The sequence below is a fragment of the Meles meles genome, chromosome 8 (assembly GCF_922984935.1).
Source record: "Meles meles chromosome 8, mMelMel3.1 paternal haplotype, whole genome shotgun sequence".
Classification (NCBI taxonomy): domain Eukaryota; kingdom Metazoa; phylum Chordata; class Mammalia; order Carnivora; family Mustelidae; genus Meles; species Meles meles.
In genome coordinates this window covers 32,833,046-32,854,535 of record NC_060073.1, presented here as the reverse complement: position 1 = coordinate 32,854,535, position 21,490 = coordinate 32,833,046, and the positions used below count along the sequence as shown (strand labels likewise).

The 21,490-nt window shown below is 36.8% G+C and overlaps 1 protein-coding gene across 1 annotated transcript in view; it reads right to left on the bottom strand.

Moving 5' to 3' along the window:
* The window catches only part of DCDC1 (doublecortin domain containing 1), a 423,366-nt gene that overhangs the window by 183,299 nt on the left and 218,577 nt on the right, over positions 1-21,490 (bottom strand). Inside the window, exons 13-16 of the mRNA XM_046015856.1 lie at positions 11,914-12,015; positions 8,559-8,722; positions 5,425-5,550; positions 2,198-2,303 (exon numbers count right to left, since the gene is read on the bottom strand). Coding sequence (XP_045871812.1) covers positions 2,198-2,303; positions 5,425-5,550; positions 8,559-8,722; positions 11,914-12,015 — 498 coding nt within the window. The remainder of the gene's footprint in view (positions 1-2,197; positions 2,304-5,424; positions 5,551-8,558; positions 8,723-11,913; positions 12,016-21,490) is intronic.

The window sequence follows — 21,490 nt, the reverse complement described above, 5'->3', positions numbered from 1 at the left end:
CACATGAAGAACATATTAGAGAATATTGAGCCTTGAAAGAAAGGTTGTACCTAGATTTTTTTAAAGTATTCATCAAAAATGTATTGTGCATCTGCCCTGCATGAGCACCTGCCATACAACAGATCTGTGCTAGAATTCAAAAATACAAAGATGAGTAAGACATAATGTTTGTGTCCAAAGAATTCTCAATTAAATGGAAGAGAAAGACACAAAAACAAATGACTATACCGAAACACAAACTTTAGGAACATTTTCAAAGGATGAAAAGGAGTTTCAATAATATGAAGTTCATTCTTTCTGGAGGATCTGAGATGGCTCCATGGAAGAAGAAGAGTTGAATAAAGCCTTAAAAGGCAAGGAATGGTAATGGTGGGGGGTATATATCCTAGGCCAAGAACAACACATACCATGGCACAAGTGTACATGAAGAACATGTTATGGGGCACAATTTACTAGCTCTAACTGTAGTGTATTGTACAAAGATCAAGAAGAGAAGATTGGAATGGCAAGTCAAGATTAGGGACAGATTAGAGAACCATGGAGATCAATGAAGGCCTGACGAGGATTTGGAATTTCAGTGGGTAACAGGCAGGCTTACAAGTTTTTTTGAACAGGAAACAATGTCACATCAAAACCTAAAAAGGAATGCCAACAGGATCAGAATTATGGTAAATAAATCTTAATGAGAGATTAATATAAAATATAAATATAGACATTAATTCTTAGTGTACTTCTCAACTTGAATTTATTTTCTAAATTTGCTCAAAATTTGACAGGGTTAGAAATACAGCTGACCCTGAAATAACACAGGTTTGAACTAAATGGGTCCTCTTACATGTGGATTTTCTTTGATACAGTACAATGATATAAATGTATTTTCTCTTCTTCATGATTTTCCTAATAACATTTTCTTTTCTCTAGCTTATTTTATTGCAATAACACAGTACATAATGCATACGATATGCAAAATACCTGTTAACCGACTGTTTCTGTGAGGTTTCCAGTTAACAGTAGGTTATTAGCAGTTAAATTTGGGGGCAGTGAAAAGTTCTACATGGAATAAAAATTATATGTGTATTCACAACTGTGAGATATCAGTACCCCTAACTCCATTGTTCAGGGGTCAACTATAATTATTTATTTTATTCTATTTTTATAATTATATTATTTAGATTCACATGTGTTTTAAAACAACTAATATTTTCAGTATACATTTTGATATAATAAACTGAATAGTCATGGAGAAATTAGAAAAGAGCAGGTTGGGACAATGGATTTTTTTTTTTTTTAAGATTTTATTTATTTATTTGACAGAGAGAGAGATCACAAGTAGGCAGAGAGGCAGGCAGAGAGAAAGGAGGAAGCAGGCTCCCTGCAGAGCAGAGAGCCCGATGCGGGGCTCGATGCGGGGCTCGATGCGGGGCTCGATCCCAGGACCCTGAGATCATGACCTGAGCCAAAGGCAGCGGCTTAATCCACTGAGCCACCCAGGCACCCCGGGACAATGGATCTTTGCATTGTCTCTTAGAAATATAGGGCTCAGACCATTTAACAGGAAGTCCTACTTTGGGCATCTTTATCACTGTGGGTGCCTTTTGGTTTTGATTTCACAAGTTCAAAAACTAGAGCTTATGCTGCTGAAATGGACAACAACCCTGCCACTAAGGAAAAAAACAAAGTTATGATTCTTTCTTTGGAGACATGTTTCAAATACCTTTCAGAGCTCAGTTGAAGAAGAAAATTCTTTACTGGCATGATAAATTTCCAAACGTAAATTAATAAACAAACCTTATGGATTGGGTTGTAAATGAGTTGGGTTTTCTAAAGAACTCCAAATCCAAATCCTTAAATACATTGACCCATAGAGCAAAGAGATCACATGCTTGTTTAACAGCCATCTTAAAGATTTTTTAAAACAACTCCAACTTATTAATACAGTAGATACAAAGAAAATATGCTAAGCAATAGCACTTAAATGACAACTCAGGTAAAAATTTTTCTAGTGGGAATACTACATATTGGTTCAGTTTTAAAGTGCTGAATTAACAGGAAGTAAAGAATAACAATACCTGCCCCAACATTTGTAAAATAATCTGTATTTTCCAAAAAACCTTCAAAAAATCCACTCAGTCACCATATAGTGAATGACTATCCAATACATAAAATACCTTTATCAAGTACAAGAAATAATTCTGACCTTGTTCTGTAGGAAATGGTTCTCCAAGTCCACCTTTTCAAATTGATCAGGTATCTCTTGACTGGTACTGTTGAAATTAATTGGAAATCTCTCACAAACTTCCCAACTAAGAAAAGTAAAATATTGAACTATTATTGTCAAAATAAAATGCATTTAATTATAATTCTCTTTATTCTACTAGTATAATAATTTACATATCTTATACTCTACTGGGGAAAGAAAAACAAATGTATAGTTCATAATCTTTTTTTATTTTATTAAATTTTTTTATTTTTTATAAACATATAATGTATTTTTATCCCCAGGGGGTACAGGTCTGTGAATCACCAGGTTTACACACTTCACAGCACTCACCATAGCACATACCCTCCCCAACGTCCATAACCCCACCCCCCTCTCCGGGGCCCCCCTCCCCCGAGCAACCCTCAGTTTGTTTTGTGAGATTAAGAGTCACTTATGGTTTGTCTCCCTCCCAATCCCATCTTGTTTCATTTTATTGTTCATAATCTTTTTAAACAGAAATTTGTAAAGTGCTTTGTTATCTATAATTGGGAAATGAAGACTTCAAATTTGTATCTTGCAATTATTTATGATACTGGAGGATTCCATGACTGATTAATTATAAACAGACCAGAGAAACAAACAAACAAAAAAATGACTCTCAATCTTACAGAATCACTCATAGTGGACACCATCTTCACTGTTAACTTTTACTCTAAATACAATGGGCTATCAATAATACAAGATAGTTTTATACTTAAAATGGTTATGTTAAGCACATTGTTTTGGCAATTTTTAGACAGTCTTACAAAGGAGCACAGTCTAGGGAGCACACAAACTACAAATGGGGACTGGGAGTTTCAGCCAAATTAGTTCAGCCAAATCACTTATTTTTTAAGACTTTCTTTATTTATTTGAGACAGAGAGAGCACGAGTGGGGCGTGGAGGGGCAAAGGGAAAGGAAGAAACATACTCCCTACTGAGCAGGGAGCCAAACACAGGGACCATGACCTGAGCTGAAGGGAGAAATTTAACTGACTGAGCCACCCAGATGCCCCCAAATAACTTATTTTAAAAGAGAACTAATCATTATCCTAAAGTAAATTATCTGGCTCAGCACTTATATGTTAAGACATATCATATGGCATGTTATTCAACAAAAACCAGTTCTGAGACAGGTAATAGTATTTTTTGCAATACCCCGAGAAATATAAGCTAAAGTATGATTTCTAAGATTTCAAATAATGTATGTTAGAGTATAGAAAGAATTTCAAATGAGATCTAAAAATTATGTAAGTTATCTTCAAATAAGTTTGTTTTCAGTAAGGGTAGTTTCATATTGTTATGCTTAGTGACTTAGATCTAACTTAAAACCACTCAGTGAAACAGTCTTCACTGCACCCAGGAAAGGGAAATTAGGAAGGAATACATGGATTAAAAATTAAACTCCTAGCTAACACTTGAAGGGGAAAGGGTCTGGGCAAATTTAGCAGTTTGGGGAAAGATGGTAGCACATGAAGTGAATCTTCTTATAAGTGGAAATGCCTGCAAAAAAAAGTACTGGGGTGTCTCCTGAATGGTGCAGCCAGTTAAACATTTGCCATCAGCATGGTCATGATCTCAGGGTCCTGGGATCAAGCCCAATGCTGGACTCCTTGCTCAGTGGGGTGTCTGCTTCTTCCTCTCCCTTTGCCTTTCCCCTCCCCATTCATGTGTGCATGCTCTCAAAGAAATAAAATACTTATTTAAAAAAAGAAAAGTATGCTAAGCTATTTTCTATCTATAAAGGAAAAGAACAAGACAAAACATTCCAATCTTCCCTGGATAGTGCAGGCAGTCATTGGGGGATAGAACTGTTTAAACAACCAAGGAAGACCAAAGAATTTGTCTTTGTAGACAAGTTTAGCAATGTCTAGCTATATTGAGTGACCTCATCAGACAGACCACTTCTGGTTCTCTGGATTTTCCCTCTACATCCAGCCTTTTCACCTGTATATTAAGGAAAGCTATAATTTGTTGAATTACAAAATATTAAAGATAGATAGGATCTTATAGATAGATCATCTAATCCAACATACTATCAGAATCATGCTGACTGTCCAATATAATAGCCAGTAGCCACATATACCTATTTAAATTTAACTTAATTTAACTTAAAAATGTAGTTCCTCAGTCACATTAGTCATATTTTAAGTTCTCAGTAGTCAAAACATATGCTTCTATCATCACAGAAAGTTCTAGTAGAGAGTGCTAGGTATTTGTTAAGCCCTCAGTTCTTAAGAAAGACACTCTGATTTAGAATCCTGGCTCTATCATGTACTAGTTCTATGACTGGGCAAATTACTCTGCCCTTCTGTGTCTCAGTTCTAGCTTTACAAAATGGAGTAATAATAAGAGAATGTAATGATGGGGTTAAGATCATTGTTTTGAGGATTAAATAAATCCTTACCCAATTCATTTAGAGCTGTGATCAACACTTAGCAAATACCGGGTTTTATTATTTACAGATAAGAAGCTGACACCCAAGGGGCGCCTGGTAGCTCAGTGGGTTAAGGCTCTGCTTTCGGCTCAGGTTGTGATCTCAGGGTCCTAGGATCAAGTCCCGCATCGGGCTCTCTGTTCAGCTGGGAGCCTGCTTCCTCCCCTCTCTCTGCCTGCCTCTCTGCCTACTTGTGATCTCTCTCTGTCAAATAAATAAATAAATAAATTCTAAAAAAGAAAGAAAGAAAGAAAGAAGACGCTGACTCCAACCAGCTCATGAAAAATCATGAGCAGCAGAGATGGGGTTAATTCTCAAATCTTCCAACTCCTATTCTTGCCACCACTCCACTAATTCTTTAGCATATTGCTTTTGTTTTCAATTTATCATCATCAAAGGAGACGTTTAAATATGAACACTCGTACAAGAAAACGTTATTTAATATTTTAATGATTCCACTCAAAACCCTTAATTTAGAAACATCCATTAAACATTTTTTACATTTTAAATAAAACTTACATCTGCAAAGCAGAAACTAGAGTCTGCTCATTGATTCATGGGTTTTGTTGTGTTTTTTTTTAACTCAAGAGAAGTTACTGAAAAACTTTTTAGACACTAGCTCATTATATCATGAAATAAGTCAATAAAATAAGTAATTGCTTATTAAAACAGTACAAAGAACATCTTTTAGTGTTGCAGTCTGAGTTAGGTATTTCAGATTATTTTAACTGAGCACATGTTAATTTACTTGTCACATCCAGGTAGCAGAACAGCATTAGGATCCAAGAAGCTTTTATATGCAACTGTAATGCCATCTCTGTCAAATGCAGTCACCTGGTCAAAGCTGAGACTCAAAACAGGTGTAAGTGGAGATCTGAAAAATGGATAAAACATCAAAGCTGTATGCAAAATCATACAAACATTGAAATTTGAGCACAAATAAATAACAAAACCTATACTATCAGTGAGTAACAAAGTCCAGAAATAAGTGAATTTCTTATTATATGGCACTATTGTTGATACCTTATACTGACACCTGAAATGCACATTTTAGTTTATTTGGCTGATTTATATGTCAAGGATAGTTGTAAAACATGTAATTCTTAAAAATAATTTCAATAATAAAAGCAAAGTATTTAGTTGAGAAAAACAACCAATTGTCATTCATGCAATTTTTATTTTTTAACATTTAACTACAATGCAATACACCATTAACATTCTCTGGAGCTGACAATTAAGTGAATTCTTAATATTTGGCTATAAATTACTATTTTTGTGAGCTCATTAAATGTTATGCTGATTTGATTTTTCATATTACATACTGTTAGATACTTTCTTTTCTATTTAATTATTTGAGAATTAAAATCAAATAGGAAACAGACCTTAAATAAAAACAATGGCAACTGGCATTATGTCAACTATGAGCCTTTTCTTTTTTTCTAAATTGGTGACAAAGTCTTACTATTTAACTTCATAATTATAGGACTCAAGCACATCACCTGTGTAGGATTGTCAAAAATTTTTAAACTGAATCTAATCATGAGAAAACATGAGACGAATTCAGAATGTGGGACATTCTACAAGAAAACTGCCTGAACTCTTAAAAATTTCAATGTCATGAGAAGCAAAACAAAAGGTGAGAGACTATTCTAGATTAAAGAAAACTAAAGGAGATAACTAAATGCAATACATGAATCTTAGTTGGATCTTAGACTACAAGAAACTCTAAAGCACATTTTGCATAATTTAAACATAGATTGTATATTAGATGATGTTATATTATTGTTGACTGTGCTAGATATTACAATGTGGTGACATAGAAGAACATCCTATTCTTCAGTTATATGATCTGAAGCATCGATGAGTGAAACTTGAGTGACTGTCTGGAAATAATCTCAAAGCTCTCAAAAGAGAGAGAAGGGAGATAGAAGAGGTAAAACTAATGAGGCAGACTCTAAACTGGTGTGCCTAGGTGAAGGATACATAGGTGTTAATTGTATAATTCTTTCAAGTTTTCTGTAGACTGGATATATTCCAAAATAAAAATGGGGAGAAAAATAATGACAGGACTGAAAAAGCAGATATTGGCAAAATCAACTTTTATAAATGAGTAAGCTAACTCCCCATGTCAACACATTAAAATTACTATCTAAAAATGAGTATCATTTACTTAGTACATATTGCACATTCTCTCAAGATGTTTTAAACTAGATCTAGGAAATAACTTCTAGACATAAATTTCAGAAATTCCAATAGTAGCAAAATGCTATCATGGTTTCCTAGTGCTTTATATTGGATTCAAGACCAGAAAAAAATTATTCTGTTAAAATAACAATGACATATAAACAAATAGACACTTTGAATTCTTCCAGTTACAACACTCAGTTGATTTTAGAGTAGTTCAGATACTTTGCATTTTACTAAGTTATTCCACAAGTATGATCCAACAAACCAAGAACAAATGTTTCATCTTATCAAAATATTGTATCATAACAAACATCATTAAAAACATCAAATTAGTCACTGCTTTCACTTTAATGATGATATTTAAGAAGAAATTATTAGACACACATTTTATTAAAGCCTTTCCTTTTAATTGGAAGAGCTTGCTAAATTATCCAAGAATTCTCGCCACTGTAAAATTCATCTCTAAAAACAATTCTCACAATGTAACTAAATTATATTTTGAAATCTGTCCATGGAATAAAACATCATTCCTTACATATATTTTTAATTCTATAAATTACACAGCATACGAAATTATTAAACATTTTAATTTCCCTCTCCTAGGAGAGAAGAAATCAAATTTTATAATATACTATCTACAACTAGTCCCACCAACTTCTTCCAAAACCTTCTTGAATTTGTGAGCAGATTTATTTCAGTATTTGAAATCTTGACTCTTAGAATATATAGCAAATCCAATCAGTTCCTAGTCTGTCAATGCTATTTTCATTATAATTAATATACGATCAATTACACTCAATAAGCAAAGTTATTTTCCCCTACTTTCCCTATTCAGATAAATAAAAGCTTAAAAAATTTTAAAGTCGGCAGAAAAGTGTGTTTAAGTTTCCTGACAAGCAGTTTCCGAGTTCATCTGGATGTGTCCTGTCAAAATATGCATACATTTCTAAGATATTCCACACAACAGCCCAGCTCATCAGTGCATGCAGACTGCAGCCTTTCTGTTTTCCCAGAAACACAGATAATTTTATGCAGGAATTTACCAATCTACAAAAATTTACACAATGCTCAGCAATAACTAGTAATTATTGTGGGATAATGTAAGGCATTTTGAGGAATATAACTTTGATAGGATAGGGCTTACAAGCTTTACCAATTTATCTTTAGCTGTCCTGTCATTGGTGCTTAAAAGGTTAAGACTTTATTTGTGAAAACATAGAGAGATAGTGGGGAATCATGTTGTCTACAGCTTCATAAATCTTGCTTAAGATCCTTTTCAATTACCATCCATTTCTCCTTTAAAAAGGGACAAAAAAATAGAGGAGTGGAAGCAGGTCAGGGCAGTGTGCGACAATGACAGTGTGATGGGCTTGGGCCCCCCGTGGCGTTTCCATCTGCTATCATTAAGGTGACTACTCAGACATGAACAAATCCCACTTGCTGTGCTGACAGGCAGACTTCAAGAACTATGACAAGGCATTAAGACAGCAAGTCAGAGAGAGAGAGAAAAAGAGAGAGGGATGTCATATCTCACAAACAATACTGCCTCACAAAAAAACGCCCCTGAAATTTTATTAGAATTCAAGATTTTTAAAAAAATTCATAAAGGGTGCTACTTACCTTCTCAACTTTCCTTTTAAATTAGCATGCTCCTGGAAAGGTTGAGGATAGACAGAATAAACACCTTGCTCCTACCTGTATGCTTTACCGTAAGAGACCCAAATTTTCTGCTCATTCTTCAGCAAAAGTGGATTCTTAATTTCTTGACCACACTCATCAAAAAGCCGGATTGAAGAAAAATTGAGGCCTGATGGGTTGATGGGTGATCCTTGAAGCCTTTGATGAATCTTGAGAAGTAACTGGTGGTGGGGGAAAATAATGAAGAAGAAGAAGAAGTAATGTAAAATGTGAACATCTATAACAAACTGTCTCTACTCTGTAACAAATGAATCCAAACAAATGATAATTAAATTCATATGGAATGTTAAAAGAAGTGTGAAATGATGGCAATGTTTAGCTCAGTGTAAAGTAACAAAATGAGCATGGGCTTTTAACCAGCAGGGGGTGCCACAGGCTTGTGATTGAGCTCTGACCCTTTGGCATAGGGACTGAAAGCAGATGTGACAGCCTTAGAGAAAGAGCATTTAGCTTCCCCACACGGTAACCGTCCTCTTTGATAAGGGTTATGCTTTTCTTGTCCGAGCCACACATTTTGTTAGGATCCTTCCAGCACACGTTCAGATTTTAGAATCAGCAACCTCCCCATCCCCAAACAACTGCAGATAACCACGGTAGAACAACTCACCACTTTCAGGACTGCAAAAATAAACAGGATTTTCAGCCAATGTCTGTTCACCTACAAGAACTCTTTTGAATGTAGTTCAGTTAAGAATCTTGCAAAAGCTTGTGAGCTGCTTCAGTAATGAATGTTTTCAAGTTGTGAGTAAGCCATAATTGGAATATGAAGTATGAAAGGCTCTCATTTGATATTTTAAATGATAGCATTGCCAGTGTTTGCTTCTCTCTTACATTCAGGTTACCTCAAGATCTTCCTAATTTCAGGCACATTTTCGTGAAAGTAAATCCCACTGAACTGTGTTGCATATGGAATTTTAGAGGACATTTTTCTTTATCCATCAACTTTGTTTGAATGTTTAGGCCTCTGCTCCGTCCCGCTCCTCACCCCATACTATCCATCACTGTTCTCCCCTGAGCCTTCTGTCTTCTCTCTCTTGTCAGTTCTTGTGTCTCTCAATTTCTCGTTACTCTGTAATCTCCGCAGGGATGCGGATACATTTGTGGCCTTTTCTTGCCTAGCTGCTGTATGGGATGCTTTTTTTGCTCCTTCTATTAATTCCCATTGAAGGTATCTTGAGAAGCTAAATGCCGAAGCTCAGAGGAAAGAAGACAAAGTTACAATCTTGCCATATATCTCAGTTTCCTCACCTACTGACTATAAACTCTTGTCCAGGTAAAAGGTTTTCTTTGACCAGCAACTCTATTTACAGAATACCTAAGATTTAGGCTTTGCTGTAACTGGAGATGAACACCCATATCTCTGACTTCATTAGCTCTGCATTGTTTTCCTCACCTCTGTGTTGACTAGATTTTTACCCTGGAGCATCAGAAAGGCTGAAAATAATGATACGTTTTTCATTTCATTAAAGTTAGTATTTTCCTGCCTAACTAAGTCCTCTGAATTAAAAATAATGATTCCTGTTCTCCTTGGGAGTATAGTAGACAAGGTGCAAAAGCAGTAAAAATCTGCATAGTTCTTGGTTTTGTTCATTGGAACCACAAACATAGTTTGAATTCTATATACCGTTTTTACAAAGCCCCACATTTATTTCTGTGTGATCTCAGCCCTTGAGCTTATTTTCTGTTGCTCTGCTATTATTTCAGAAAACTTGTAATGCTGATCATTTTTGGAATCACAGTGATTTTGTTTTACAGGCATCACCTTCTTTTTTTTTTTTTTTTTTTTTTTTTTTTGGTAAAGAGGAAAGATATGAATGATTTAAGACCTGATCCAAGAAAGAAATGTGCACACAAGAAACAAGGAGTATGTGGCAGAAGGATATGAACACCTGACCACTTAACCAAATTCTTTTCACAGGAGTAGTGTTGCAATCTCTGCTTTTTTTCCGCTTGGTGACAGACTGCACTTAGGTATTCAAAGAAGAGCATTCAACAGCTTATAGCGGGTAAGGGCCTTGGTATCTTTCATCTCTAGGTCATTGGTTAGGGCTAGGCTATGGCAACCAAAAGTTGTGATAATCTTCACCCATTTATCTCTGAAGCTATCATCACCAGGCTTTTATAGGATAAGAATTTGTTCAGGGACCTGAGAAGAGTGTGAAAAATCTTGGGCTAATGATTGAAACAAGTGTGCACCAAAGGAACAGTCATCCTTGGGTATCACAAGGGAATCTCACAACAGAGAGTTTTATTGTGCCTTAATTCAAGTTTTCCCTCAGATTTACTTGCATATAAGAGCAAAGCATCGATAAATTTCAGCATGCTTTCACTCAACACAAGAACTTTCTACAAAATAATATCTTCTTATATAAGATAAAATAAATGCTGTCTTTAATTTTAATGTAAACCAAAAAAATAAAATATTCTAAGATGAGTAAAAGGAAAACAGGTAGAAAATTCTAGGAAGGCTTTTATACCATGGTGATTCATATAGTCAAAGATGTGATAGTAAAAAGAAACCAACCAAGGCTCTTGAACCTTCTCTCTCTAATCAATCAAGGTAACATTTCCCATCTCTCCTGGGCCCAGCCAATGATCAGATCAGATGAAAATCTCCTAATTCTATACAACTCTTGTGTTGCATACTCTCCTAACTCCATACTAAATTACAAAGGCCAGGTAATGGATACCACCAGGAAGAAGCAAGTTTGAGGGTGCCAAACTGAAGGGGAGGCAAAAAGGAGCAAGTCTCTAAACAAAGGCCAAAGAACAGAGCCCAAAACACTGGTGTGTGCTCGGATGCATAACCCCAATTTGTAAACAACAGGGCATTCATTGTCCTTTTATGCAAGACAAAGACCCAAAATAAAGACCCTGAACATGTTGGTTCTGCCTGAGAAACATCCCAATTGTCTGGAAAATAAGCCAAGATAAGAGTGCCTAAGATAAACCATCTGCATATGCTTGCAATGAGCACTAAAGACTAAGGCTGTATGCTAGTTGCTCAGGGTCTAGGGCTTAGCAATATCCCCAACCCTGCACATACCCTCCATGGAATATTGTGTCACTTCTTTTCGAAATGTAAACTAGAGGGCAATCCCAGAGTCCAGTGTAGACAGATTTCCAAATATAGGCATAATGGAGGTTAAGACATTGTTAAGTATGGGACCAAGAGTTAATACTCTTCCAAAGCTGAGAGCCTAAGAAATTCAAAAGTCAAGCTTGAGACTATCAATCTTTACAGAGCAACAAATGATTAATATTCTCAAAAGAACTTCAAAGATGCAATTGTCTAAATTAACTACAAGTAACCTGACAGACATTTATAGCCATAAGCATAGAGAAAACTCACTTTTTCCATCATATCACCAGTTTGAGTTGGGCTATTAGACTCCAGGTCTTTTTTGCTGATGCAAACAGAGATCTCGCCAGTGTCTTTACCATTTTCAAATATCTGAAAAATAAACACATTCAAAATTAAAAATTAATACATGCACCTACACATTTGTACATATGTTCATACATACATATATAAAAGCAAGCAGTCCTGGCTTTGCACAGTGTGGTGTCAACTGAAAGTCATGCATGTGGAAACTGCAGAGCAAGGCCTGCCTCTATGAACAAGTGCAAGTAACTGGCAATGAAAATCAACGGGACTAGTATAAGAAAGTCTCCTGTTTCTCCTTACAGTTTCAGTGTCTTTAACCTGACTGGCATTCCCTACATTTTAAAATAGAAGGAAATATGGTCGTTAAAGGAAAAATCACTGACTGCATTGGAGGCTTAAATGGAATAAGCACTAAAGCAAGGTTAGTTAGTGACCAATTAGCTAGTTCATTTCATCCTTCTTGAAAACATAAAACCACGAATTACATGAGGAATCTTTGACTTATATGTAAAATATATCAGCATTCATGGGCTGACTCAGTTAGCAGAACATGCAACTCAGAATATCAGGGTTGTGAGTTCAAGCCCTATGTTGGGTATAGAGATTACTTAAAAATAAAGCCTTTAAAAAATAGAAATAATAAAATATATCTGTGTTCACCTTATCTTCAAACTCACAAAATGAAATTCAACCTGACAGATTTATTTCATAATAGTATGATCAAGCCACCCATTTTAAGTGCACAGATGCAACCAGTTGTTGGGAACAGAGACAAAATTCTTAAAATTGCATCATGCAACACTTGCTGAGAAAAATGCTAGCAAGAGTTCTGGTCTAAAGTATCCAAACAAACCAGTCCAGAAGGAGGGATCCAGTAGAGTGAACACCATCCTGAAACCACACTGCAGACTGAACACCATCCTGAAACCACACTGCAGACCCACATAGGGCGTGCCATTCCATTTACCAGGCTCTTAAAACTAGAAGCAGGCCAAGAGACGCCTAAGGACTAAGTTAAATCCTTGCTTATTTTATTTTTTCTCAAAAGTTCTTTTCTTCCCTTTCTGATACACCTATCACATCAGAGCAGTCATTGTATTTAACTCTAGTGCTATTTCCAGAGAAGATAATCTAGGAAAATATCTTATTTAAAAAGGAAGAAAACCACCTTCTGCTTTTGAGACAGTTTTGAGTTATTTAATTAGCTCTAACCTAATTTGGGAAATAATGTGCTTCCAAAACACTTCCTTAGGCTTTAGAAATGAAAGAAAAAAGAATGAAAGAAAAGGAAGGAGGAAGGAAGGAAGGAAAGAAAGAGAGAAAGATAGATCTAAAAAAAGGAGTAATACTGTTCAAGAATTGTAGGTGTTTCTCTACTCAGTGCTTTTTATCATGCTAATAGTCCCTGGAGATAGTACAGCTATCAGCCTCCGTACTTTGATATCCTTCACCCTATAGCATTTTTTTTAATCAAGATTTTTTTTAAACTTCTTTGCTGAGTACACACACAATTCTGAGCAAGAAATCTCTCTGCTTTTGCAAGGAAATTTGTATATCCAACCCAGGGTTGCCTGCAAACCCACGGGAAATAATTTGGGTGGAAAATCTTATCCTCCCAACAATCTCTTCAGAGCCCTCACCTGGAATAGAGCTCTTAAACAACAGTGACATTTGGCAGGGATGATCACAACTCTGGATGTTGCACATTCTGCAAAGTTAGCATTGACAAAAGCACAGTTTGGAACCTACTAATATTCCTTTGTCAAGACTTGCTAGATGTGGAATGACAGTGCAGAAAATTATGTTCTAGAAAAGAGCAGCATGAGTGCTACTGCCCAACTGAGAAAGCAAAAAGAAGTCGGCCAATACCTAAGCTCTTCATTAGCTCTCTGCTTCCTTCACTACCAGTAAGAAGTCTGTTTGCCCTTCTGTATCCAGAAGTGTTCTCAAAAACAAACAAACAAACAAGGCTGGCTCTGGTCTCTAGAATCCCTATAAAGGCATTTAAATACACGTATATATGTTTTAGAGTTTAAGTAAAAGTGTAGGTGTTTAAGTGAAAGAAGGCTGCCGTCCATCAGTCATTTATATAATGTATTGTTTTCTGTATTTTTACAAAAATAAATATTCCCCAAACTGAAATCCTATGAGATTCTGCTTTTCTTAAGGCTCACCTCTCATTTTTAGGGTCTTCATTACTATGTTCATTTTTCTAAAATCCAAGTATTATGTTTATTTTTTTCTTCCTTTGCATGAGAAGTATTTTTACTTCTGCCGTCCAATGTCTAAACAGAGTTTCTGTGATTGACTAAATATAGAAAAACAAAAAAATGTCTTTTATTTTCCTGCTGCCTGATTCTTGGCTTAAGAAAAACTGACTGCAGTATTGGCTTCCCAGTGGCTCTCTGCATGGCCTCACCTTCCTACAGCTCTAAAATTAAATTCTTATCCTTGGAGTGGAATGATGGAAAAAGCTAACTGAGACTAGTCTTGGGTCCCAAGGAGTAAGATAATAGAACCTTTAAAAATAGTGATCCAGATCCTCTTGAAAACATGGTAGCTAATGACTAGTGAAAGAAAATACCTATGAATAAGAATTTACTTCTATGATTAGTTACAACAAGTAAAAAGTTTTAAGGACTGTTTTCCATGAACTACAGTCTTTTTATTCTCCTTCATGTCAATACTGACTTTTCTTAAGCAGAATTAAATTAGATTAACACCAATGTTTTATTGTAATGTTGTTGATTGACTCATTCACTCAATAAATATTTACTGAGTGCCTACCAGGCCAAGCACTGCTCAGGTAAGAAACACCAGTGAGCTAAGATTCCTGCTTTTGAGAAACAAGTAAGTAAATCATATAGCATAGTCAGGATACATCCAGGTCTTCTAAATGCCAATTGTTCATTCTTTTTGTTACAGAAGGACCACGAAATTATATAAACTTGGTAGACCTTCAGTAGAATTTGGTGGGTCTTCTTTAATTAAAGGAATGCAAAATTACAAATGTAAAACTAGATACAAAATATTCATTTAAAATGAGAAAAGAAATCACAATTTACACACATTAAAAAGCTCACACATAGTAAAAATATTGCAAAATATTTCCATTAATTACCTATTCAACACATGTTTTCTCTGAATTGTCTTTGATCATCTTTTCATGTGATAATTTGGTAACATTTTCTATAATGAGAATAGGAATAATTCTTTAGCACTGTTAATCTGGCATGGTTAATCAAAAAATTTTTTATTATTGATTAGAAAAATCTCTGTCAGGCTCTGTGCTCAATGCAGAGTCTGCTTTGGATTCTCTCTCCCTCTCCCTCTCCCTCTCTCTCTCTCTCTTTCTCTCTCCCAAGTAAATAAATAAAATTGTTTTAAAAAAAGAGGGCACCTGGGTGACTCAGTCAGTTAAGCACCAACTCCTGGTTTTGGCTCAGGTTGTGATCTTGTTGTCATGGGATTGAGCTCAAATAGATAAATAAAATCTTTTTTAAAATGTTTAAAGAAGAAAAATCTCTCTCAGCTTCATAACTCTGTTGGTCATTTTATAAAAATATTTAGGATTGATGTCAAATTTGGGGAAAACTTGATCAGGTTTCTTTAAAATACGAGCTATAAAACGTGGAAGAATTTCCTACAAATAGCTGGCTTTACTATTTTCACACCATGTTTTTCCTCCACCACTTACATACTTTTGAAGCCAAGCACGCTAGTCCATAGACAGAAAGCAATACATTCTATAGCCAGCAGGTAGTAGCCATCTTCCTGGAAGCTCTTTCCACATCAGAACAGCTGGCACTAACTGAACTATACATACAGGAAAGTGACTGCAAAACATTAATTACATTCTGCTATACCCAAACTAAATGTATCCCCAACTCAGTATCCCCCCCACCCCTGCCAGACCTCAAAAATGTGTGCAGCCAGGGCACCTGGGTGGCTCAGTGGGTTAAAGCTTCTGCCTTCGGCTCAGGCATGGTCCCAGGGTCCTGGGATGGAGCCCTGCACGGGCTCTCTGCTCAGCGGGGAGCCTGCTTCCCTCTCTCTCTGCCTGTCTCTCTGCCTACTTGTGATCTCTGTCTGTCAAATAAATAAATAAATAAAATCTTTAAAAGAAAATGCATGCAGCCACTTGATACAAGGGAAAACTTGACAGAGAGGAAGTTGGCAGACAATGACAGAAACAGATAATGGTCTCAACCAATTTCAGTTAAGATATATTTGCAAATTTTACAAGAATACTCACTGTACTCATTGCTTGTGTTTTCTCCCAGGGTTTTCAAGGGGGTCCTTGCAGGGAAGGAACCCTGAAGCTTAAGTTTCATTAGCTTCATGGTAACTGCACCTCTGAGATTGTTAGATGGTGCTAAGTGCTACTTTAAAAAGGGCAGGGGATATAGGGTCTGGGATCAAGAGTGTGACTGGCAGCACCATATGAAGCAGGTGACCAGAACAGGCCTTCAAGAGAGGAAAGATTTGCATAAGGACTTACGCAAGGGAGGGAGAGGACTTAATGCAAGGGCAGGGAAAGTTAACCAAGCAGATAGGCTGGGAGAAGAGAATTGCAGAGAGAGGGAGCTGCTTGAGCAAAGATACTAAGGCAGAGATGTGGCCGGTATATTCTAAGAACTGCGAGAAGACTAGTGTTATCAGAGCAAGGTGACAGAGGGAGATGGTAACATGAAGTCAGAGGGTTAAGAGATTGGCAGAGAAGTGGAGAACCTTTGCAGGGTTTGGAACAGAGCAGAAACAGGATCTAACTTAAAAGGATTATTGTGGCTGCTGGGCAGAGAGCAGACTGCAAGGAGTATCAGCCATCTAAAGAATGGATGATGGGGACTCCAACCAGAATGGTAACCGTGAACATGGTTAGAAATGGTCCATTTTGGGGTGCCTGGGTGGCTCAGTGGGTTAAGCCTCTGCCTTCAGCTCAGGTCATGATCTCAGGGTCCTGGGATCAAGCCCCCGCATGGGGCTCTCTGCTCAGCGGGGAGCCTACTTCCTCCTGTCTCTCTACTGCCTCTCTGCCTACTTGTGATCTCTCTCTCTCTGTCAAATAAATAAATAAAAAATCTTAAAAAAAAAAAAAAAGAAATGGTCCATTTCTATTGTTCATCCTGGGTAATTGTACTTGTTCATTTGTGTATTAGCAGGGTTGGGAAATAAAATTTGTAGCTAAGCAAATATTTCTGAAATATGGTATTTGTGTCTATGGGTATAAATAAATCAAACTGAACATAACTGTCCAGATGCAGTATTTGTGAAGGCAGAAAAATATCAACGAAGTACTAAAAAGATTTTATTTAATATACAGTGACCAAAACTTACACTTTATGGGAAAAGATGACCTGAACGAGTTTTGACCTAATGTGGTTCGTTGACAGGTTTGCCTGGCATCATTCATCATATCTGTTTAAGGACTTGTATAAGGTCTAGTTCAGTGCCTTTAGCCAGCCTTTAATACTGTTAAGTCTGGTTAAGAGCTAGCTGTGGAGGAACAGCAGGTTCCCAAACTCTCCATAACTGCTGGGCAGACCACCCAGGAAGCTCTTCTGTGTGTGAGTAGAAGTCAAACACCTAAGCTTCAAAATACCTAAGGATACAATGCTGTCGAGAGGCAATAATAAGAAAATGACACTGCAGCGTGCTGCCAAAAGTTGAGAGGCTGTGCAGAAACAGGATTTACTAGTGGTCCAGTGAAGAACAGGAGTATAAAATAGCCACACAAAAGTACTTGGCATATTTCAGGTGGATATAATTAAAAATGTTGAAACAAGGTTAACTGACACATTGTTTTGGATTGTGATCCCCAGAATGCAGACTTTGAAGCCAAGATCTACTCACAGGAAGTATACTGGTGAGCCTTCTTCCAAACAACACTGGTCGGGAGTGAGGACAACGGGAGTGGGTAGGTAAAGGAGAACTGGGATGTAGTGGCAACAGAGGCCTCAGGTGGGAGCTCTAGAGCTGGAATGGCCAGCCCTTCAGAGTCTTCCAGAACTCAGTAAGGAGAGGGAGCCCTGCCTTCACACTCTGTGGGAACCAAAGGTTGTCTGCAGGCTGCCCTCAGAATGTGGGCCTGTTCTTGGGAGAAACGGTTCCTTTACACAGAGGACAACTCCCCAATTAGAACAGAGCTGTGGCAGCTGGGGGTGGGTATCTCAGTCTTGAAGAGGGGATTCTGGCAGTAGGGGGCATGGCATCCACTACACGCATGCCTGGCAATCCTGAGTGCAGGGAGCACAATCGCACACACACACTCACTCAATACCACAAAGCAAGCACGTCTTACAGGGACGTCTCTCTCAAAGGTTAAATAACTCGCCCGGGAGCAAATCTACTCATAACGGGTAAGGAGATCCTCAGAAACAAAATCTTCTGGTGTTTTAATTACAAATCAAAGTTTAGTCTTATATATAGTATTAGGAACTTTCATAAGATGAAACTTGGCATGAAAAAATTCAAGGACACAGAAAAGTATTTTAGTGTAAAAGGTTTTTTTAACCTAAGTCAAAGAACATGAAAATGGAAATGAAATATTTGTCTTATGTGAGACGCTAATTAGCCATGAAAAAAATCTTCAACCAATCAGAATTCAAAATCACGTTTGGAGACAGAAAATCAACTCAAACTGAATTAATATTATAAGTACATTAAATCAAATAAATGTGCTATTAGGGTTTTCATGTTTATTGACTTGCAAGATAATTTTTAGAATATTCACATTTTCCATATTTTCTCAAATGTATATTATCAATCAAACAGTAAACATATCTAACTTAAATATTGAGATAAAGTCATAATCACAAAACAAATATTAAAATTATAGGACTCAGGCAATGAAAACTTAATAATGAATTAGTATGTTTATACTGCATATACAAAAAAGTGTTTTAGTGCCTAACAGATGACTTTAACTAGTATTTTTTTAAATTTATTTTTCCTTATTGTGTTATGTTAGTCACCATAAAATTCATCATTAGTTTTTGATGTAGTGTTCCAAGTTGACTAGTATTTAACAGGTAAGGAGCCAGTATGTTTTGTCCCAGGAAATGAAAATACACTTAGGTGAAAACAAGTTACATAGTTGTTAAACTTTATCAGTTTAAATGGTATCTGGACAAAAAGTCAGATAATATTTTAAAGCCCATTAAAGGGATACCTGAGAAAATAATTCATTTTAAAAGAGACGCTTTAAGTTTCCCCTATAAATAGGTTGAAGCAGAGCCCACCGTTTAGCAGATGCAAATTGGGTGACTACCCATGGGGCAGGATTTTAGGTGAGATCCAAAAGCCAAAAATTTCTCTCCCACCAACTTGTCAATACTTGAAATGCCACTTAGAGATTTATTCCTTTGTCATAATTAAAATACCACGGAGGAAATGATATTCAGCCATACAGGTTATTGATCCTTTGAGGCTGTGATTTTCAGTCTCTGCTCTCTGGAATCCCTCAGCAGGCTTGGGGTGGGTGGAGGGCAAGAACAGAGGTCTGTGGTCCCAAGCGGGAAAACAAACCTGAGTGAGTCTGTGTGGGCAGCCACCATCCTGTCTTCAAATAGGGTAGATCCTACTTTTGTTTATATAGTAGATTCCAAAAAAGAATTTTAATCTAAGAAAAATATGTTATAAACTGTCTTAGCTTGAAAGAAAGTATGGCACGCCCTTTTCAAAAGAATATATCGTGAAAAAACGTGGTAAATGAGAACATGGGGCACCTGACAGTCTAAACTGGGGGCTCAGGGGGTGGGGATGGCTGAAGGCCAACAGAGGCTGAGGATAGAGAGGCCTGCAAAATGGCCATCACAGGCTTCACAGTTAACGTGGGAGCAGGACTGCATTTCCTTGCCTTTAAGCATTTAAAGTCACATTTCGGGTGCACCTGGGTGGCTCAGACAGTTGAGCAACCACCCTCGACTTCAGCTCAGGTTGTTTTCTCAGGGTCGTGGAATAGAGCACTGCACAGGGCTCCCCGCTTAGCGTGGAGTCTGCTTGAAATTCTCTCTTCCTCTCCCTCTGCCCCTCCCCAACTCTAAAATAAATAAATAAATCTTTTTTTTAAATGTCATATTTCATTGTTTTGTTAGAATATTTCTTTTAAAGAGCTTCCCTGCCATCCCATTTTTCTGTGTCTATTGACAAAGTAACATTTCCAAAACAAGGCGAAAGCTCTACAAAAATATTTTCTTTGTATCCAATTAAAATTTGCACTAAGATATGAAAATGTTCAAAATTATCTAGATGACAGTGGCAAGGCAAATGTGCTTACCTGTCACGTCCTAAGCCAAGTAATTTCAATAAGCCTGTTATACATGAGGATCTTTCAAGAAGAACTGAAACAAAGATCTCATTTTGTTGAAATTAATTTAGTGCATAAAATTGTATTTAATTGGGATTAAAGTATAAGGTATGTAGATCCTGTCAGTAGTTGGGTATATTATGGTATACTACATACCAGAGTTTGGTAAGTTAAGGCTTTTTTGGAAGCTCCTGGATTTAATATATTTCTTTTCAAAGAAAATGAGGACTTCTTTTTGATGAGAACAAAATAGTCACATCTCCCAAATCCTATTTCACTAGGGGAAATGAACATCTTAAGATTAAATATGAGCTAAATCATCAGACTTCCCCAAATTCTCAGCCTCAGAAATCATATTCTCATCTTTAGATAGGGTACATGTTTTTAATGCTATTCAGTGTCTTTTTAGAATATATCAAATATGCCTACAAATTTAATTTTCCCCTTAATATGAATAAGGAGAAACTGGGTAACTAAAACCTGTATGAAAGTTTGCCATCTATGGCAGTCCATTTTTATTTTAGTAACTAATCCATTTTTCATAAAACATTATTGAAATTGTATGTAGAATCTTAAGTAGGTGTAAGTGTATCACTTCATTTGCACTTAGTAGAAAATCTGTATTCATTCCTATGTTCAGATGATGAATTGACTCTTGATAACATCCATGGTGAGTTGGGCTAACATAGATGTCAGTGGGTAATTCAGGGAATGGGAGCATATGTAGGAAGAGAATCTCAATGACTTGAGCATCTCAAACACTCTGTGAAAAAGCTAATTGAGAGGTAAAAACAAATTAACTGCTATGGAGAAGGACAATCTCCCTGAGAGAGAGAGTGTGCCGACAGCAGTAAGGTTCAGTGCTTGCATTTAGTCCGGGTAACTGCTGGGACAGTAATCCAGCTCTGGCCTGTGGACTTTCCCTGCTGACTGCCCACCTGGCAATTCTCTGGGCACCTTCAAGGCTGTCAGGACTGTGCAAGGAAAGCTGCTCTCATTACAACCAGCTCTGCATGGGAGCTGATGCCCCGACCAATTGCTTTTCCCTGATTTTCATCCAGACGCAGTTTTTCTCTTCAGCCAGTCTAGGAAGGGAAGATTGTATCTTCCTGTGCACAGAGATTTACACCTGGCTGCAAATGCCTGTCAGGAAATAGGCTGAGGTGAATACACTGGCATTTCCCCCCAACAGTTGAAAGATGGAAGGAAGGAAGGAAGGAAGGAAAAGAAAGG